The sequence below is a fragment of the Rutilus rutilus genome, assembly GCF_951802725.1.
Source record: "Rutilus rutilus genome assembly, chromosome: 18".
NCBI classification, from domain to species: domain Eukaryota; kingdom Metazoa; phylum Chordata; class Actinopteri; order Cypriniformes; family Leuciscidae; genus Rutilus; species Rutilus rutilus.
In genome coordinates this window covers 12,649,841-12,672,284 of record NC_140231.1, presented here as the reverse complement: position 1 = coordinate 12,672,284, position 22,444 = coordinate 12,649,841, and the positions used below count along the sequence as shown (strand labels likewise).

Below are 22,444 nucleotides of genomic sequence, written 5' to 3'. Positions count from 1 at the left end.
CTTAATCCGTTTGTGTTGGGATTACATGAATGAGTTGTGTTGAATTAACTGAAACTGGGCAGTGCTTGTTAGTTCCCAGCATGCTTTGCATATGGCTGAATCTAGATTTTGAAATTAAGTGTTATTTTGTGTGTTTTTGTGCAAGATGAGAAAAGGGTTGAGACTTGATAATAATGTGTAATAGTGTTTAAGGTTGAATTATGTTGGAATTATTAGAACCCTTTTTAATTACACTGGGTTACCATTGTGGAGCATTTGCTTAGGGTGTGGACTGATACAATAATCCCGTTTCTGCTTTGTTAGAGCAACTGAAGACTTTTGTGTGCTATTGTTAGCTAAAAGTTTGTTAACTAGCACAGTCCTTTGATTTGGTTGTGGGACACACTAAAATATAAGAAACTGAATTAGAAGAATGAATTTATGAATTTCTATACATGAATCGGGTCACTTAAAATGACTTAATTCCATTATGTTGGAATTTAGATGTTGGAGTTACATGAACAAATTTTGTTTGTTTAACTTAATTGATTAATGTGGGGCCTATGTACAAATCTTTTCACTTTTTTTTCAGTGTATTCCTCATATTTTAACCTAAAGTGTCATTAAAAGCAAATATTGTGCAAATAACCTCTCCGGACATCACTTTTTAGCCACTACTGCATAAATTTGAAAGCCGCTTATCTGGACTACATTTCCCATAATGCACGTCGCCTTAGCTCCGCCCTCACCTGCCGAGGTGTGCATGCGTCATTCAACAACAGCTGTGAGCGAAAAGTGCGGGGTTCTTTTTGGGCTCGAGGTAAGCTTATGTTTTGAAATTATGTCACATGCGAAGAATAAGTCAAGACTTATGAGAGCGTATTTATCTAACCAACAACTGTATCACAACATACAGCAGTGGTAGAGATCAGATTAATAGGCTAGCCTACTGTACATGTGTAATGATCCAACGAAAGGCTTTCATAGGATTTTATTCACAATTTATTCCAAACAATAACTTTGGTAAACAGTCTGAAATCGAGATCTTTATATTAAGGAGTTGTTTGGTGTTTGTATGTTACATTCAGTGCTTGTGTGATGTAGGTTTTTAAAGAAAATATGCAGAAGACGAGAGTGTAAATACAACAAGCATGATCTCAATCGAGGAGTGGAGCCCAGACCAAGTGTCCACATGGATGAAGCATATTGGATTTCCTCAATATGCACAGAGTTTTGTGGGTGAGGTGATTCATTTTCATCGAACATACAAACTTACAACATCACAAAGACGTTCAAATTAAAAGGCGGTAGACTTTTGTGTGTGTTGTAGTTAAAGTAATCATTTGTCTTTGTCAAACGTGGCGCCATCACAAGAGGGCGCTCGGTTACAGTGTTCAACCCTCATGTTTTGCTGAGATTTACTTTTTGTTTTGGGTCCTAGTTATACTGTGATACCATTATATTTCCACCCCAAACACAAGTAATATAAGTTTGAAGTGTCTCATCAATAAGAAATTGTGTTCATAGTTAGTTCTCATAAGAAGATGTAAACAGTTTTACATATTTATTCCTTCACAGAAAATGGATTTTCTGGATTAGATCTCCTGGAAGTCACTGATTCAGTTTTAGGTAAGAATACATGCTTTTCTTGTCTTACATTTAAAAAAGAAAAGAGAAATAAAGACACTTTCAGGCCTAATTTTAAGCATTTTTATTACCCATCTTTACACCGAGTATGTTTAATGTCGCTATAGGTGTTAATTAGTTTGTATGAATAATTGTTCATGCGAACTGAATGACCTCAGTATTTTTGTCACATGTAGTAGTCTGTTTCTCATTGAGGTAGGTAATATATTTATTTTACAGGTCTGAGCCTGTCAGTAACAATCCTTTGTTGTTTACAAAACCCCTCTGAACATTTACCATTACTTCAAACAAATGTAGAGCTATTCATCTTAGAAAGTATGAGAGGATTGAGCCATTATAGGGTGTGGTTTTGTTTATTTAGTAGAAAGGCATCTTTCAAGCCATTATCATTAGGCTTTTGCAAATGCAGCCATATTTGCTATTGTACTGAAGCTGTTCTCAGAGTACAGAGAAATATTGACAATAACACTAAACAATTTCTTGTTAAATTTACTGCTGTGGGTTTTTAGAACTTTAGGGGATGGTATTTTATTATTTTACAGCTCCTGTTTATGTAATTCAATTATGTAAGATTAACATAGGCTTCCTATTTGAGCTATTGAAATCCATTTGTAACTGTAAAATGTATTGATAATAACAATGGCGGTACAGTTGAAAGCCACCTACATGATGACTCGATACGTCCAACAAAATTTGCCTCTCCAGTAGCTGTAATAGTAAATTTACCAGGGCTCTGTATCACCAACAATGTCACGATATGATACGCATCACGATACTAAAGCCACGATACGTATCACGATATGGATCAATTCTGAATTTCAGAGTTTAGTAACAGTAATAGCCTATATGTTTATTGTATAACCAGTGTTATAACAGTTGTGATCACTGAAAAACTATTTAGTTTTTGTCATAAAAAAAAAAACAATGAGTTAAATGAAATGGCAAAAAAGCTTAAATGGCATTATACTGTCCCATCATGCGTTTTATGCTGAAGACATAACCGACTGTATTTAGAGTAGATAAATAAGTAATAATAATTGGCAACTTAGCCTACATTATTTTACACGCATTCACGCGAGAGTTGAGTCCCGCGGAAAGGACCTATGACATAGCATAAGAATAGACGACTCTCACAAAAAACTTATCGCAATCCTCCAACATTTTTCTTTAAAACTGTCATGTCAGAGGTTACTCTTCCGCGCGGGACTCAACTCTCTCATGAACACATAAGGATATTTTCTTACAAAAACCCATTGCTTCACTTCAGAAGGAATTTATTTACCCACTGGAGTCGTATGGATTACTTTTATGATGGATGGATGCGCTTTTTGGAGCTTCAAAAACTCAGGCACTATTCAGTGCCATTAATTCTGGGAAGAGCCAAGGATATTTTTTAATATAACTCTGATTGTGTTCAGCTGAAAGAAGAAAGTCATATACACCTAGGGTGGCTTGAGGGTGAGTAAAGTATGGGATAACTATTTCTTAAATAGATGAAGAAGCATATTATAAACAAATATGGCATTTATTGAGGAGGAAAGCAAGACTTTTTATATTTCTTTAATTATTTTCTTCTGAAGTGACTGAATCAGTGGGTTGCGCTACACATAAGACTCTTTGACAGGCTCCTGATCTTCAAGCCACACAAAAGCTTTTTGTACTTTTCTTGCTTGAGCGACGTTCCTTAAAGCCAACAGAAGAACAGGAACAATCGACAAACTCTCCGAAGGAGGGCTCTCCTGGCTTTAGAAAAAAAATGCTTTGGATTCCCTTAAAGTTCTCAGCAAAGGGGAACAGTTTTTTTTTCTCCTCACGACTCTTGAGTTTGCAAGTAATTTCGCTGCAAGTTTCGTATGAAGAGGAGGGCAGTCCTAGTCCTTCCCCTCACAGCACACTTCTAGTGGAAGAAAACACATTTCAACAACTCAAAAATGACAAGGAGAAGGGGGAACGCGTTTTTTTGTGAACAATAGTGCAAAGATGATCGCAAAGTTCCCCTCCGTCTGACGCGTTTACACTTTGTGAAGCGTGTTCGACGCTTTGGAATCCGCCGAAAAACTTGTAACGGACTTAAAACTTAGGACGCACGAAACCGGCGGCAGATCGAAATAAAGCGGGACTTGGCGAAAACTTAAGAAGGTAAATGCCTTTTAACAGATTACTCATGTGAACAATCATTATTTAAGTCGATTTACAACGATTATTTTTTTAAGTTAAGCGAGTTTTACTCAGCCTGCAAAAGTTCCAACATTGCGAATGCGAATGTGAGGTTTATCCTTGTTTTAACGATTTCGTGATTTGATAAACCTATTTAATAAAATGTCTTATGCTTTCAGTTTATGTGTAAACTTTGCATGCATCCTCTTGCAGTGAATGAATTGCATTGCTGTTACTCTGTACATAGGAACGAGTATGACATGCGCAGTTCTGACACATTTGCTACAAGTCAACCTGCTCCATATGGCCTCGCGACATACATGAACACTGTGTACTAGGCTATTAATACTATGTGAATATAAGGTATTAATATGCATATTTATTCTGCAGAATCGTGTTTTAGGCCAGGCCTATAATAACTGATTGTTAAAAAGGCACATTTTTGCCACAGATTTACAATAGCTGTCAGCCTCATTTACTTTTACCATTGCACTTACTTCCATTGTAATTTATGTTAAGTAGTGAATTTGGCTGCACAGGATCATTAGAGGTCCTGCTGACGGATGTCACCCCACTCCTCTGAGGAATGCCGCCCAGGGCAGAGGGGGAGCAGGACACAGATATGCACACTACATAGGGCAGGAATGCAGTCATGTGTTATTGGAAATCAAAGCAAGAGGCCAAGTTATGAGGAATGCTTGGGCTTTATTAGGTGAAACTAATTGCCTTTTACTACTTAACCATTGCTAGCAGGAGTACAGACCCTTCCTCATAATGCTTTCATTGAGAGCTTTTCATTTAAGTGCTCCCTCTGAATGTTGGGAGATAACCAAAATGGTTACTGAGGTAGCCATGAACGACATTCCAAGAAATGTCCGCCACGCTTCCAGAACGAACCCACAGCTTTATTAGTTGGACGCTCAGCATTCGGATGGTCTCCTCTCTCTTCCTTTTTATCAGTGCTTTCCGGTGCTTTTAGTTGTAAAGGTAGTGAAGGATTGCCAGAAAAGTGCCTAGCGGCGTTGACTCACGGTGCAGGAATGTCAGCTCTTTCGCTTTTCCCTCCTCTCTCCATCTCTTTCCATCCCTCACTTCCTTTGCCCCCTGCCTCCCTCCTCTCTTTTTTTTTAAGAGGGGCCAGAGTTCTGCTTGCTGACTCAGCCTCCAAATCACCCAACTGCCTTTTCCACTGAACTTTTTGGGAGTCCAAAAGCCTGCAGTTCTTCTTGAAGTTTTACAATTAGGTCGCGTCCAGCTGAGAACACCGCATCCCCCGATCCCCTCGAGGGAAACGGCCGTGTCCATATAACACAAAAACACCCTTTCAAAGACATCGGTTAAGGGATGCCAGACTTACTAACTAAGGAATGTTGATGAAACTGATAATGAAAAGTTGACAGCAGATATCATTATTGGTTAGTTGAGTCTCTGCTGAACCTTTAAAGGGATAGTTCACCCAAAAATGACAATTCTGTCATCATTTACTCACCCAAGTTGTTACAAACCGGAATGAATTTCTTCTGTTGAACACAAAACAAGATAGGCTATTTTGAAGAATAAGGGTAACCAAACTGTTGATGGGCCCCATGACTTCCATAGTATGTCAATGGGGCTCATCAACTGTTTGGTTACTGACATTCTTCAAATTTTGTGAAAGAAACTCATACAGGTTTGGAAAAACATGAGGGTGAGTAAATAAATGATGACAGAATTGTCTTTTTGGGGTAACTATCCCATTAAGACTTTCATTTTGCTTGGCCGTTGTGCTAACAAAACAAAATAACTGTGTAAAAAAACAATGACTACAAGATCAAACTAAAGCCTCTTCTGTGTATTATGTAATATTTGTAATATGTCTTTGTATATAAAAATTTAGGTTCAAAATGACTTTTACAAAAATAACTGCAACATTATAAGACGGGTTGAATCCATGTCACATTTTCAAATGACAAGAAAAATCTAACATATAACTCAACTTAAAATAGCCTAATTAAAAGAATTAGTCGATTATCAAAATAGCTGTTGCCCTAGTGCTAACTATCAAAGTATATCTCAGACAGTGTCTTGTGTAACCCAATGCCCCAGCATGATGTGTACCTGCTTACCTCAGGGAACTGAAGTCAGACACCCCTGTGGTGGAATCTGGAATGTGTCACTATTTTTCAGACACAATCACATGGGCGAGGTACAGCGTCTCGCCATACACTCATCTTGGGTCTGTTAATTGCTTAAGCTGGATGTGTCACTCAAAATTTCAGAATTTGGGGGAGGCCACCACAAACCAGACAGTGATTTGACTCCGGATGGTCAAATTGGGTATATAATGCTTTCTGGTTTGACCTTTCTTTGTTTTTTTTTTTGTTGATAAAATAACAGTAACACTTTACAATAAGGTTCCATTTGTTAACTTTTTTTTAAATGAATTTAAACAAATTAATTTAACCAACAATGAAAAGTACTTCTAAAGCATTTTATAATCTTAGCTAATGTTAATTTCAGCATTTATTAAAATCAAAAGTTGTATCTATTATTGTTATTTAATAGACCTGAGCTAACATGGGCTACTGTTAACAAATGTATTGCTCATTGTTAGTAATGCTTTAATGTTTTTAATGCATTAGCCAATGGGACCTTATCATAAAGTGTTAAAATAACTTGACCATTTGGTTGACTAAAGATTTACCTTGCCAAAAATGTTTCATTAGTGGTGTTGCTTTAGTGGTACACACACACACACACACACAAATATATGTGGTGGTATACACATTTATTTATTTATTTAAATATAATTTTTTTAACATGATCTGGTCACATTTCCATTTTTAAAAGGTGAGATTTATCAATTTAAAATGTAATTGAATGTGTTCTTTTATGCTGCTGTTATCTATGGAAAAATCTTTTTGAAGCTTCCTGTTTATTAACAAAGATATTTGATACAGATATTAAAATTGTTCAGACATTGGAAATATTTGACCAAGATCTTGCCGCTTGCATCCCCCCACATCTGTTGTACATGACCGTAACTCTGTTAATTGTCACTTCGGTCGTAAATTTCAGATTTTATAGATGTAATTTTTTTCCTCTGACAAAATGGTGGGGGGACTATATCTTTTTTCCTCTACCGAGGGGAAAGAAACTGGTGCAGAGCTTCAGTGGCAAAGATGAAGCATCTCCTGCACATGCTTTTCATTAAGGCTTTGGATGGAAGAGTGGGTGGGGGTTGAGAGGGAATCGAGGGGAGCAGCGCTGTTTCCAAATACTTGGGCCTGTATCAGGGACTTGTGGGGGGAAAAACCACATTATAGAGACCTTGTTGCAGTTGGAGTATGGAGGAAGAGAAGAAATAGAGGGAATTATTCTGTGACTCATGTTGGATTTTTCTGCTATAATGGCACACAGGTTTACAGGGCCTCTGTTGCAGCTCTTTCTTTTTCTTTTACTTTTTGACTAAAGATAAAATGACTTTTAGGATACCAGTATTTGTTCAGCCCCTTTAAAAACTCAGTGGTCATTAAATGCTGATCTCTGATAATAAATGAAACCTTGATAATATATCTTTTTTGGAGGTTAATGGAGAGTAATACTTGTAGGGGTGTGCGATATGAAACGTCTATGATAATAACATGGAGTATGTCCCTCTCTCACTTCGCAAAAACCTAATAGAAACACACCTTGAGATTGCATACACTGCGTGTGATGCAGCTTTTTCAGTTTAGGTCAGACTACTACACATGCGTATTTAGAAATCACACATTCACTACATGATTTACTCTATTAAAATGCAATAAAAACGCCCCTGTATGAGTATTTGTCTTTTAGGCTATACAGTATTTATATCATATGATATAGTTAAGCAATCACACACACAGTGCCATTTTCCCCCAAATATCAGCTCAATTGCAAATGCGATATTGATTTTATACAATCAATATTTTTATATTTTTATTTTATAAATCTTTTTACTGTACTTAAGTGCATTTTTCAAGTATTTGTACTTTACTGGAGTACTTCACTACCTTCTAAAGCATAATATCGTAATTTTTACTCCACTACAATTCCTGTTACAATTCCACTACAAAAAACATCCCGTTCCTCGTTACTTTGAATTGAAGAAATTGTCGCATGCTCCAAAACACGAACGAGGTGATTCTTTTCAACGAACCTGTTAAATCGGTTTGCAAATCACACCAAATGATTCATTCGTGAATTCTACTGATCCGATTGCGACTCAGAGCGAGTCTGCAGTTGACTGAATTCACTAGTCTGACTGAAAATTAGTCACGAACCGAGAGCTCCTCGGGAACTTGAGTACGCGCGCGTCTGATGGCGCGAAAAGTAAGTTACAAATGCCGAATTTTAGGATTGGTTATTATAAATGAAAATCATATTTAGGTCATGACTGTCAGTTGTTTGTGAACAAAATCTGCTGTAAAAGGGCAAGCTGTTTAAGGCCGCTCACTGTAATGCTTGAATGCGGACCTGTGTCCATCTCAAAGACTTTAGGTAAAAAAAACAACCCTAAACATAACATTTAAATAATAGCCTACAAATTAATGCAAATGCATTTTCCCGGTTGCCGTAGCAGAACAAATTATAAAAAACTCAAATGTTTGCATAGGGTTCTTAAAATTGTATGCATTTAGTCCTATGTGATGTCTGTCTTTATATTCTTTGTCAACACGAATTTAGTTTTTTCTTATTTTTTAAATACTAAGCTATACGAAGATTTTGGCCGATAAATCTAAATCCAAATTTTTATGTAATGCCTGATTACAAAAGCAAAAGTCTCACCATTTAAAAGCCATTGTCCCAAGCACACAATTATAATGTTCTCATTATAATTTTATGTAGCCTATATGACAGACTTGCGCTGCACATGTTGCAGTTCACTATATTTTTCCTTTTTGAAGTGATTCCAATCATATTTCAAGCAATTCAAAAACATTATGGAGAACAGTGTGCATCTCAAGTGTCTCAGCTGAAGGAAATGATCTTTAATTAAATTTTCTAATGGTAATATTTAAAATGAATTTTTATCGTCCGGTTCCAATATGGTGGCCGATATATCGTGCATCCGTACTTTTACCCAAGTACTTGAATTGTGTACTTTGTTCACCACTGAGTTTAATAAACAATTAAGTGACTTAAATATTACATATATTTTAGACAATATTGCCTGTTTTGCTCTATTTCATCAATGAAAATAGTTCCAAACAAAGCCACAGCAGAACTGTTTTGCGTTTCTGAGAAACACACAGCGGTGTTTCGTTACTGAATCAATCAGTCCATTTGAACGAATTGGTTGAATTAAAGGGTTAGTTCACCCAAAAATTAAAATTCTGTCAGTAATTACTCACCCTCATGTTGTTCCAACCCCGTGAGACTTTCGTTCATCTTCGGAACACAAATTAAGATATTTTTGATGAAATCCGAGAGCTGGCTCACTCCTTCATAGGCTGCTAGGTAATCGCTATCTGCCAAAGTCGTTATTTTTGTTTTGTTTTTGCGCACAAAAAGTATTCTCATCACTTGATAAACTTAAGGTTGATCCACTGTAGTCACTTGGACTATTTTAACGATGTCTTTACGAACTTTTCTGGGCTGGCAGATGTCAGTTACCTTGCAGCCTATGAAGGAGTGAGCCAGCTCTCAGATTTCATCAAAAATATCTTAATTTGTGTTTCGAAGATGAACGAAAGTCTCACGGGGTTGGAACAACATGAGGGTGAGTAATTACTGACTACAGAATTTTCATTTTTGGGTGAACTAGCCTTTTAATGACTCAATGATTCGCTAATTAACAGTGACTTGCTGCCACCTACTGGCGGTTTTAGTTTTATATTTAAAGTATCTTTTCAATTTTAAAATAATTTAATTTATCATCAAACATCAAAACATACATTTGTAACTGCAGGTTAAATGATTAATGTCACCTCTGAGCTGCATTAAACAGTGTAAAGACATCTAAATACCACTTCAGATGCAGCTTCTGTGTTTCCTCTGCATTGCAAAGTCTGATTTAGTTGATACTGATTTCATTTGAGTGGTAACAACCCTATAGTGAATTTGAGTAAATGTAATAATTTGCTATCATAAATTATGTATAGGCTACATTTAATTACGTAAGAAAAACATGCAGATAAAATCGTAAAAATCAATTTAAACTTATTACCAAAAACTTTATGTCCACGGCAGTCCTAAACCTGCCAAAGTACCGGCACAATAAACACACTCAGAAAAAAATATCTGATCATCGTTATCAATAAATCCCCAAAAAATATTGAGATATTATTTTCTTTTGTCAATATCGCATTAAAAAAAAAGAGATTTCCAGATTCACTCATGGTACTGTATGATCTGTATATTCATCTATAGTGGTCAATGATACTTCAGAGAATGCCTTGACAATACAACTTGGTATTGCCAAGCAACCATGTCCAAAAAAGTGAGTATTTTGGAAGAGTATTCTGTCCTAAAACAGTCAAATCCACTGTGTGCACTGAAGTGTTGTGGCCCTCTGGTTTCTCTCAGCACTGACTTCCCATCAGGCCTCTCACATGTTTAAAAGAACGTAATCCCTTGAAATTAATCACGGTTGAATTCCAAGAAAGCCGCTCAATTGAGGGAGGAGGTGAATTAATGCCGCGAAGACATATTGCGACGAACATGGAAACGGCGGTAGAGAGAAGGAGCAGATGTGTCAGAGTTTCTTGGCCTACTTCTTTTCCAGTCCTGCAGTGTGAGAATCTCTCCGAGCTGGAGGTAATGGACACAGGGGGAGGCTGAGCTTTACGCTTTCTCCACGGTTGCAGCGCCAGACCTTTCCAGAATGGAATGTTGCGTTTCCTGCTCAGTTCCTGCCATGTGTTTCTCAATTCCCCCTTCTGCCTTAATCTCTCTGTCTGCATGTGTCTTTGTTCTCGGACTGTTCCTTTGTCACCGTCTTATCCGCTCATTGGATGCATGCTGGAAGACTAATTAAATTTGTGTGTGAGAATAGTTTGTAATGGTTTGGGGTGCACGTCTTCTTTTTCCCCAAAAGTCTGTGTCTTTTAGTTTTGAGACGTTACTTGAGATCTTACTGTTTTCTTTACCAGGAAACCAAAGCAAAATTATATATGACTCATGTTGCACTACACAGATTTTTGTCCAATCATATGACCTCTTGAATGAAATGGTCCCACCCCCTAAATACCACCTGGAACTCACAAACAATAGCATATTTAGTGGTTTATAACTGGCATAAAAAACAGCCTTATCACTGTGTAAAAAAAAAAAAAAAATTATATATATATATATATATATAATTCTGATGGTCTTGTGGCCTCATCATCATCAACTTCTCTCTTCAAACACACACAAACATTCTTCAGTATTAGCTCCTCCTTCACCAATAACAATATTGTCAGTGTTATCATGTCCTACATAAAGCATAAAAGAATTCTTAACATGGACGAGCTCTCTGGAGTTCATTAAACCCCTGGAAACCTTCCACTAATGCTCCCCTGTTATGTAAACAGTGCCTGCGAAAGTTGGGGGTGGCGTTTTTAACTATCCGAGGGCTGCTCGCTCTGCCTTAACAGACGTTTTCTAAGGTCACACTCCTGATTTTTCCCGCTTTAATGTTTTAAGGTTTATGTTTAGGAGGTTGTCGTGGTGAAACTCTAGCCCTTGTGGAATGCTGCCCGACCACTTGTCAGCATTAGACAGTTTACCGTTGTTGCCAACGGCAATATTCATCAGAGGTCGGGAAGTAAGACAAGAAAATGCAATGGAAAATCCTGCTTCCTTTTGTCACAGTTCTCTAAAAAGTGGAACCAAAGGGTAAAGTTCTTGCCTATAGTAACATGCGCGTATGGGTCAATCACATGACGCTCATTTTTATGTCCAAATCTATTTATTTATATAAAAATGTTACGATGCAATTCACACAGTAACTTGAATATACCTTCAATTATGAACATTATTTTAATTTATGAACTGCTTTGGTCAGCATAAGTTTAAAATGTAATCATAATAGAAAAAGTAGTTTAAAAAAAGTTTTTGAAGTAGTTTGGTATAATCCTCTATTATTAATTCTTAGAAAAATGTTTTAACAAAGCTGCTTTACTAACATTTTAGTCTTCATGATGTATGACCAACATGGTCCGACCAACATGCAAAAAACCAAACCAAAACATAAAACAGGAAATGACATCATGAAGAGGACCCTCATGGCATACATCTTTTAAAATATCAGTTAATTTGACTTTTTATGACAAGAAAACTATACTAGGCCTAAATCATAAAATATATTTATGAATTAAATTCGTAATTTGAAACATAATTTTTAACCCTAAAAATATATATATATACTGTATGTGCGTGTGTGTGTGTGTGTGTGTGTGTGTACACTGACACGTTTGCAAAGTGTAAGGAAAATATGACACAGCTCGATGGTCACACCACATGACATTTTTACCGTCATTCCAGACTCAATTTAAATACAGACTACATTTCTAAGAAATGGACTTGCTAATTTGTCATTGACCCATGATCTGTCTATTGTTGCATTAACTAAGAATATCACAACACCACTACATGTTGTTCTCTTTAGACTTCTATACATATCTGTTTGGTGATTAATTCTATTGTGTCAGCTTCTGGTCTTTATGACTAAAAACACTGGAAATGTAAAAGGAGAACTGTGTTGAAAGATTAGATGTGATGTGATGTGATTAGTCACCCTATACACCAAACTACTGGGTATTTTTGGAAATAGTTTTGGAGTTTATCAAGCATGTCCAAATGTAATGATCAAGAAACCAGTTGGGGGCAACTCTTCAATTCCAAAATGTTATAAGTTAAGCATTAACATCAATCCTAGATCAGATATGAACCTGGACATCTGTCAGCACTGTACTGAGAACCTGGAGTGTCTCAGCATAATGAGGGCAGGAATGAACTGCACTGTCAGAGGCTGTTTGATAGTGTGCCAGCATCGGGCCTGTACTCAAACCTACCCTGGGCCACATTCCTGATCTATTACCCCGAGTAAGCACTGTCTGCGTGGGGGCCCTGGGAAGCTTGTGCACGAAATGTAAATATTTAGATAATGTCAGCATCCATTCAAAATGTTCCAGACCATCAGAAACCAGGTTACAGAAATACATCCATTTTGAATTATCCGATCTTTCTAAGTATAGCTAGCACTGAATTTTAAACGTACTCGATGTAACTTTTGCCGGTTAAAAACAAACCTGCATGCATTTTACGGAAGAACATTGTTTTGGTTGTGCTTCGGCTCTGCATGTCTGTGCGGATGATTGTGGTTATCCTACTGCTCATAAAACATTCACTACTAGGCGTAAGAGATATAAGCAGTTTAGATGGAAAGGATCTCAAGCTGATTAACTGAAGACATTACTGTTGTTTTTAATAGACCTGGTTCTTTGAAAATAAATTCCAGCACAGCGCTACAACAACCATAATGAAATGACCCTTCACCCTTCACAATAGATAATGCTTTACAATAAAATCTGTTAGAGAGCTACATATGCCAATTCATCTGTTCAATAAAATACCTAACTGACCTGTTGAGTAATAAAAACACCATCTCAACTTCGCTTTTACAACATTTCAAACCCCTCAGTTCTCGCCATCTCCGAAAAGCCAAGCCAATGTTGATACTTGTTTTATTACGAGTTCAGTCACGCTCTCTTTTTGCCAGCAGACTGTCTTCTGTTCTGCGTTGTTTTTAAACGCGTGATTCCTCGGAGGTTCGAGATTTAGCTGCTCTATGTTAATCTTTCTCGCTCGTTGTAACAACTAACCTGTGCCACTCCCACACGGGTCAAAGTAGCCAGAGAAACTTTTCTCTATTTACGGATATGACGAGACGGGCAAGTGATGCATGTACACAATTTCTGGTCAAAACCATCCTGCTTGGTCTAAAATATAAACACTTGTAATAGGCTTTCCATAGTGAATTAGGAAGAAAAAAATCATGTTTTGTAAGGATTGATGATGTATTGACTCTATTTAGTCAATTTTAACCAAAATAGTTACAAAGTGTACCATTTTGAAACGGTTTATATTCATTAAATAAATAACCAAATAACTTATTGTCAAGGAAGTGAGATTGTATTAACTGAGAATGTTTGCTCAACTTTACTGGCACACTAGAGGGGATATTTTTATATGGATTACATGTGTATTGAACCCTGCCATGGTTCATTTATTTCTTTACAAAAACACTAATTCCAGAAGATAAAGCCTTTTTTATTAATTGCACCCTTTCTGATAGCTTGACAGCAAGTTGTTGCCCAGTACCTATGTTGCCCTTTGGCTCTGTTTAATTGCTCTTGAAAAAGACACGGGCGGCAGCAGTTAGGAATATGAGGAAGGAATAACTGCTGGCTGTGTTACGACAAGCCAGGTGTTTCAGTCTCTTATCGGAGGACTTGTGGTTTTCCACCTGTTTCTACATAACTCGACTGTTCGCAGCAGGTGCATTCTTTGCTCAAGTTGGCCTGACATTCAGGGATTTGTCTGTTGACAACATGTTAGGGTTATTGATGGGTCACGATGGTCAATAAATGAACTAGTCCTCCAACAACCAACTTGTCTAGGGGTTTTCTTTGGCCTTTTGATGGATCCCTTTTTGCGCCCCCCTTCTTTAAATATCTATATTCACATGTATAAAGACCCATCTCAGATAAATACTGCGTGATATTACAAAGACGACATCTTATTTCCTAAATTGAATAATTGGCTATTATATTCATGTAGCTCAAACAGTAGAGCGTGGCACTAGCAACGTCAAGGGTTCGATTCCCAGGGAATGCATGAACTGATAGTGTACTGAAGTGTAAACCTGCTATCTGCCAATGCATAAATATAATGAAATGTAGATGTTGCATTGTCACTAACATTCTGTCCTACAGTCTTGAATGCATTTTCATTCACGTCCAATTAAATGTGGTGACTACCCTGAGGAAGGTTTGATCGCTGCAAGTTGCTTATTTCGCGTCAACATCTCTACAAATTAAACACATTTGGATTATTGTAGCATACAGAAATTGAAATGTAATAGGTGCAATTTCTTAGCACACTGAGAGCAATCAGAAGCCCCTTGTGAAAATCTGAATTTTGAAATGGCGAAAAGTAATTTTAACAAACATTCCAACACTCATCACATGTTGCTGAAACCGATAAACTGGATCAAATATAGTTTCATCACCTTTGAGGTCAAAAGTAATTTGTATAACCACAATAATTTTTTTCAACCATGATCTTAGTCAGATTTTAGATATGTATCGCACACCCAATCTTGGATAATTAGATCATTTTGACGCAAGTTGGAGTGTTAACAGCAGGCAGGTTTGAAGGTGTGTAGATAACTGGCAGTGATCCAGCCCACCTATCCTCACAGCCACACCTGATGGAATGCATTAGCTAGTTCAGTGTACAAGCTTACTGCAGTAATATCCTTGAGCGTGTGAACAAAGGAGTGCGACTCGAGACCTAATGGTTAGGATGATCAACTGTTAAGGAGAGTTCAGTGGAGTTTTCTCACACAAGACGTCTTTGGTGGAAAGGATATCTGTGAGTTGAATTTGTGTTGGCTGTATTTTTCAGCTTTTTAATGGTTTTCAGTGAATTGTCTTGTTGGGATTGCACTGTAAAAAGGATGCTAAGTTCTTCAAAGTTAATATTCCCCTAAAACGATAATGTTTAAACTTTGTTTAAAGTTATCGAGGGCATTTGCTGTATGCACATTGTAGATAGGAAATTTGAAGGGAATGTGTTCATGAAGTTAATAGGATAGATAAACATTCTCCCAGGTTTGTAGTTCTGGGAATCATGCTTGACATGCTCCATACCTTGCTCAGTACTTAAAATGTAAGCACATCGTGTCACTGACACGACCATGGCAGGACTCTGAGGTCAGAACCTTTGGAAACTTTTGTTGGGAGACCTATCTGTGGACTTTTAACCATGTCAGATTCCATGAATTCACTTCTGGGCACTCTGGCCGTGGAATAAACTGTTTATCTGAAACAGTCAAGGAACTTGAAGTTCGAGCGTCAGCAGGAGTGTGAGGGGAGGAGGCGTCTGTAGCCTATTTCTGTTTTTGACGAGGTTGGGGGGCGTATTAGAGAGGGGTCTGGTTTATTGTATGATTCAGACTGTTTCATAGCTATGTGAAGTTTTGTGTGAGTGATTCAAGAGTTCTTGTAATGAGTCTTCTCTTAAATTGTGTTGTCTGAAAGAGGATTTTCCTAGGTTTTGAAACTCACAAAACCTGTCAATAAAAATTATATTTTTCTTAAAGAAAATAAAGCCTATTTTATGACCTTTGCATTCACACAATTCTCTTTACTGTGATGCAAAAACAAACAAAATCAACATAATCTATATTCCATCAACATGCTTTGCAGTGCATGGGAAATCCAAACAGTGAACCCAAATCTGCAGTCAATAAATAACAACACAATGTATTCAAAAAACGTATTTCATCATATACATTAACACGTTAACTTTGACAGCCCAAGAAAATATGATTATTTCAATTAAGTAATTATGTCAATGTAGTATGTTTAACTGCTATGTAATCCCATATAAAATACAGAAATGAGAAACTCACAAGTAAAACATCCTGTATTACAGTAATGCGAATTTTAATGTGTATGTCACAATAAAAATAAATCTAAATGACCTGGTTTCAGGGTAAAATATGTCACTGACCTGTTTTCATTAGATTTGCATTATGGGAAGAATATATCTTTTAAATAATTTCAGAGACTTTTGCCAGTCCTTAAAGCATCAAAATTCCACAGACTAGATTGAGTGTTTTTGGGGCATAAATGCAGCTTATGCCAGTCATTTAAAACTATGCACATCCCTACATCCTGTTTGGATTGAACCACTACCCCATGCTATCTCTACCAACTGATCTGGAACCAGTCTCACTCCCTTAAACTATTTTATATCTGTCAGAATTTCTGTCCAGTAGCTTAGCATGGTATTTTTCTATCACCTAACTACACAGCTGCAGAATGGTCCCCAATGGCTGTGAGAAGGTAAAAAAAAAACACAAGGGCATTTCTTTTTTGGTTCTGTCTCAATCAGGAAATGAACATACCTCACATCCCCTATCTTTCACATGAACTATATTTCTTTCTACAACCCTTCAAAAAAAGCCTTTGAAAAAAAAAAAAAGTGTCTGTCTTTGGACCCCACCCCCATTGTTCTAACTCGCCAGAGTGCCTTCCTGTTCTAGAGTGGCTTGGCATTCGGGACCTCACGGACCGGCTGTGTGTTTTGGAGCAACTTGAGGAGCTTCTTCAGAGCAGTGACCCCAGTGAATGTCAGCACGATGAGCAGCCAGTAGTGACACACGACATCAGCCGCACAGGTAGGTGACCTTGTCGAATATACAGTAGAGTAATGGAGACATAAAAAAGTTTTCACAGTGACTGGAGAACACCAGAGGAGCCTAGATGGGTGGGGTGGACATCAGTGGGACAAAAGAAACCACTAGAAGTTATGGGTTAGTTCATTTCAGCTCTGTGATTCAAAATGTACAAAAATGTAGAACCTGTTTGGATACAGTTTTTATCACTTAAAAAGTCCTGTGCTATATTTTATGCTTAAAATTATTCATAAAAGCAGTTACATTTTTGCAGCAAAGGTGTTAAAAAGTACTAGATCCAAAGGTATGCCCGACAGAGTTTCTCTAACCACACTGGATGAGGGTTGTGTAAACACAAGTAACATAAAACTACTGACAAATATCTTTTTGGGACAATTTTCAGCTTTTCAAATATATGAAGTGCCACTTATTCATCGACAGAAATCAGCCATCATTTCATTCATCTTAACCGTGAGTTTTTTTGTGACCTCGCCATTTCATTTTCTCATCCTGCTTTTGTTTGTGGCCATCTCTTTCATTGACTCTGAGGAGGTCTCAGTGAGCGAAAGATTGGTGAATGACAGGAAGTGGAAGTTAAAGTATGGGAGGGGGGGTCATTATGAAATGTATTTTTCTTTCACTCTATCTCCCACTTTCTCTGGCTTTCCAAATTGGAAAGCAGTTGTACACTGATTCCTCTGTTTCTGACTCACTTTACATTTATTTATTTATTCACCACAGATGTTTCGGAAAAAAGCCTCATCCTCCTTGAGAATGCGGGGAATATCAGAAAGCAATAGACGTAATAAGTTCCCCTTCATTACTTTTTTAGATGGTGCATTAACCACTAAACTACACACTCTGTTCAATGCCAGTAGTGGCAACCATTCCGGATAAACACCATTAAGAGAAACAGAATGTATATAAATTATAGTAACCTTTCATTTTGCAGTAGTAATGTAGTTACAGTAATGTAGTACTACACATTACACTCCACATTGGCTCTAATATTATGGAATGGTTTCCACATAATGGCTTTGTATGCGTTAACAGCTCACTTGTTGTTTTAAATTGCTCTGTGTGATTTCTAAGTATCTACTATCTACAGCTCAAGCCGACAGTAGGGAGATTGGGGTTTAAGCTTTGAAGATGTGTAAGCTTTGGATAATCAGATGACTCAACTGCAATGCATGTTAAAGGAATGGAGCTGTTGTACAGTAATGTGGTATATATATACTGTATATGGCATTGGTAACATGATTTGCATCATGGGTGGACTTCAACACCTTGACCCTGGGCTCTTCCTGATCTTTATAATTTAGAACAATACAATTTTTATTAATCCTCAGTTAACAAGTTAATAGTGATTAGTAGTGGTTGAAGATCACCAGAGAGTTGCCAATGACACATTTAAAGTGAAAACTGGTGTCATAATTTAGCAATAAAAACCTTAAAGACTATGGTGCCCAGCTGTCAACGTGTAAAGAGTTTGGGAAAGTTGGGGTCTGAGATTTCAGGCAGTTTTCTTAGAACATGCAGAAGATTTGTCAATCTCCTTCAGTCTGTTTACTTTCATTTCAGCTTCTTAAACTGACTTCTTTGTAACTACTTCATTGTGGTATAGCTTGTGATAATAGGCTGTGTTTATTCATCATGCATTGGTGTTTTTTTACACAGGGAGTGTGGACCGTGCCCGAAGCTCCTCCTTCCATGAGGTGGGTAGGTCACGGGAGCTGGAAATGAGGGCGGCAGCCTCAGTTTCCGAGGACACATCAGGCAGCAGCGGTAGTGGCCATACAGTTCTGCAGCGGCTCTTGCAGGAGCAAATGCGCTATGGCGACGGCCGAAATTACCTTGCCCTGCAACAACAGCAACAACAACAGCAGCAGCAGCAGCAAGGTCCAGTGAGTGGATACCCGGGCCCTGGCAGCCCAGGGGACGAGCTCTCGATGGTCCCTCACATTGCGAGGCAGGAGCCTCAGGGCCAGGAGTTGCAGACAGACAGTGGCATGGAGAAGCTCAGCACACGCACTGCGGGAGGAGGAGGTGGCGGTGGCAGTGGAGGCAGTGGAAGCTGCTTGAGCGGACAAGGGCAGAATCCCGAAGACCTACCCACCTATGACCAAGCCAAGGTGCAGTCACAGTACTTCCGTGGTCATCAGCCCCAGCAGCCTCAACCACAGATACCCCCGTCAGTAGGTGCAGCATTTTATGTGACTGGCCTCAGCAACCCTAAAGTGCGACCCCCAGAGGGCAGGCCCACGGTACAAAGGGTGAATGGAAGCAAAGTTCACCAAGACGACGGGCTCAAGGATCTAAAGCAAGGCCATGTACGTTCACTCAGTGAAAGACTAATGCAGCTTTCTTTGGCCACCAGCGGGGTTAAGGCCCATGCGCCTGTTACCAGTTCACCACTTTCCCCCCAGTTGCCTCCACCTGGACTTCCAGGAGACTATTATAAACCCTCTGGGCCCCAACACAGGGGTCCACCACCAGACTATCCATTTAAAGCAATGCCCTCTCCACCCAAACAGCAGCAGCAGCAGCACCAGCAGCAGCACCATCAGCACCAGGAGCCTGGACACTTCTACCCAGACCACCGTGGCACAAGCCAGCCAGCAAGAGCTGACATTCCTCACGTCCGGTACCAGCCACCACCAGAGTATGGCTCTTTCCGGTGAGCTAAAAGAGTGCTTACAAAAGCTAAAGCTATAGAGTTCCAAGCTAAAGTGTTGGCTGAATTATAGGACATTTGTGGGAACTGGAACGATACACCTCAAAACACAAATTCCCGCAAATTCCCTGACTTATCAGTTGTTGAAAAATTCCAAATGATGAATCTTAAAACAGCCCTTCCCTTCGATGCTGGGACTTGTTGTCAGGAAACCAGTTATGGGAAAAGCCAGTTTTGCCTGTTTCCCTGAATTCATTAACCTCAGAGCCAGTGTGTAACATATAGCAAAAGAATGCATATCTAATTCTAATAATCATCTACATGTCACAACACGACAGTTTCTCTATTATGTTGCAGAGAACCAGGAATGTTGACCTGTGAAAAATATTTTTATGAACGGTTGGAATGCATTACATAGTTTCTACTTTGGACAAGTTGTTTTCCAATGGTGATTTAATCTGTTAAAAGAAAGCCGTTGGTTATGCACCTTTATATTCAACTTAAAGTATTTGTAGGTCACTGAAAGTTCTACATTTTTATGATGTTTACACTTTTGTAATCAGTCAAAATATGAATATTATTTATTTCTCTGCCCTCATTAGGTCAAGTAAGGAGAGTTCAAGTCACTCTCAAAGGTCTGTCCATCACCATAGCCCTTCATCTTCTGTTACATCAGGGGGCTCTCTCTCCCGTACTCAGTCTTCCACTCTCAGCAACTTCTTGGCTTCTTCCCACCATCCTCCACATATGGGTCACCAGGGAGAGCCCTTCCCTATGTGTGCCCGGAGCCCACAGGGGCCCGGTTCCCACCAAGGTGATCCATACGGCCCAGGCCCAGGTCACCCTCCCCATCAACGCAGCCATGTGTTCCCTCATGATCCTTACGGGTCAGCTCCCAGGGGCCTCCACATGCACCAGCACCAGTACCACCAGCAGGGCTCCCAGCAGCAGCAGCAGCAGCAACAGAATCCAGGACAACACTACTCGCATCCACACTCCATGCAGGGGGACCCTTACGCCATGCTGGCCCGAGCCCAGCAGATGGTGGATATGCTGTCCGAAGAGAACCGCTTGCTTAAACAAGAGCTGGAAGTGTGTGGGGAAAAGGTGTCCAAACTACAAAAGGTTAGAATGTCTTTGAAGGTTCACATTATATTATGATTATGTCAGGAGGCAGGAAAACGTTACCAAGTAAAGTTTTCAGAACAACAACAGTTTGGCTAGCTAGCTACTGAGTTAACAAAAGCATTCAGCAGTGATCCGTTTACAATTTGGTCTTCTGTGGAGATTCTTGAGGAGATATGGGAAAAAATGCTGAATGCTGGTTTCATTCAGGTTGTAACAGGTACCACAGACATGTAACCCATATTGTAACAGTTCTCAAGTCTGGAAATGTGGGCCAGTTCAAGATAGGCCAGTGTTTCCCATTCTTGTTGCTGGAGGCAAATCAACCAACAGTACACATTTTGGATGTCTCTCTTATCCTACCATCTATTTCTGGTCTTTTAGTCTCTACTCACAAGCTAATGAGTTGAATCAGGAAGAGTGCGAAAGTGTGTAGTGTTTGTGTGCCTCCTGGAACAGGGTTGGGAAACCCTGTAATAGGCTCTCAGATCGCCAAGTATCAGCTCTGTGAGCAGCACCATTTTGGCACAGAAGGGGTAGAAGAGATTTGAAGGTGTTCTTTGGAATGGACAATAGGTTTTATTTCATGCAAAAAACCGAAGGCTACTTTCCATACTGTATCATTTTGAATTTCAAAAATCCATACTTTCTATAAGAAGTATTTTTACTTTGCAGCTGGAGACTGAGATCCAAATGGTGTCTGAAGCCTATGAAAACCTGGCCAAATCATCCACGAAGAGGGAAGCTCTTGAGAAGACCATGAGAAATAAGCTGGAGATGGAGGTGCGGAGGGTACACGACTTCAACAGGGACCTAAGAGGTGAGAACAAAGCAGGATAACTGAATGGAAAAGCAGATTTTAAGAGAGTATTAGGAGAATATTATGAAAGGAGTGTCCATGAATTGTAACAGCAAGAGTAGATCTGCTTATGGTTGACAGGATGAAATGGATTACTGGATCACAGTAAGATATAACAGGTTGCAGTAGAGTAGAGCTTCCAAATTTTGTTAACATTATGTGTATGAACATCAGATGGAGAAACACTACAGGGTCAGTAAATGAGAACGTTGCGGTGGTCCCACCTGGCTCCAACATTCTGTCCTTCCCATTCAAAGAAGCTTCTTATTCTTCTCCAAGTTCAAAGCATTTGAAGTTTCATTCAGTTTGCTTTCTTTTGTGTCATATCTTGTGGCTCTGTGCAGTTTCTATTGGAATCCAAAGCAATAGTCTCTCCCTCTCATTTTTCTGCTGCTGTCAGCAGGCCCGCTCTGCCAGAGTGTGGCCACCTCTACGATCATGCCTCACTGTGTTCTTTAGTCCAGCAGAGAACAGAGAACCCCTGATTTATGGCAGTATGCCCAGACTTTGTCCACAGGGAGCTCCAAGAGTTTTACAGCAAATTTTTCTTCTCTCTCTTTTGCCGTTCTTTCTTTCACCCTGCGATTCTCATATATTCTGTAGCCTG

General features: G+C 38.8%; 1 protein-coding gene across 4 annotated transcripts in view; it reads left to right on the top strand.

Annotated features, from left to right (window-relative positions):
* The first annotated feature begins 730 nt into the window (after positions 1-730).
* The window catches only part of amot (angiomotin), a 33,207-nt gene continuing 11,493 nt past the window's right edge, over positions 731-22,444 (top strand). The window contains exons 1-9 of one of the 4 annotated variants that reach the window (XM_084388069.1): positions 731-799; positions 1,084-1,218; positions 1,558-1,608; positions 17,048-17,182; positions 17,583-17,650; positions 17,921-17,981; positions 18,857-19,856; positions 20,456-20,978; positions 21,654-21,798. In XM_084388069.1, coding sequence (XP_084244195.1) covers positions 1,131-1,218; positions 1,558-1,608; positions 17,048-17,182; positions 17,583-17,650; positions 17,921-17,981; positions 18,857-19,856; positions 20,456-20,978; positions 21,654-21,798 — 2,071 coding nt within the window. In that variant the 5' untranslated portion in view covers positions 731-799; positions 1,084-1,130. The other 3 variants (XM_084388070.1, XM_084388071.1, XM_084388072.1) reach the window with 3 other exon arrangements.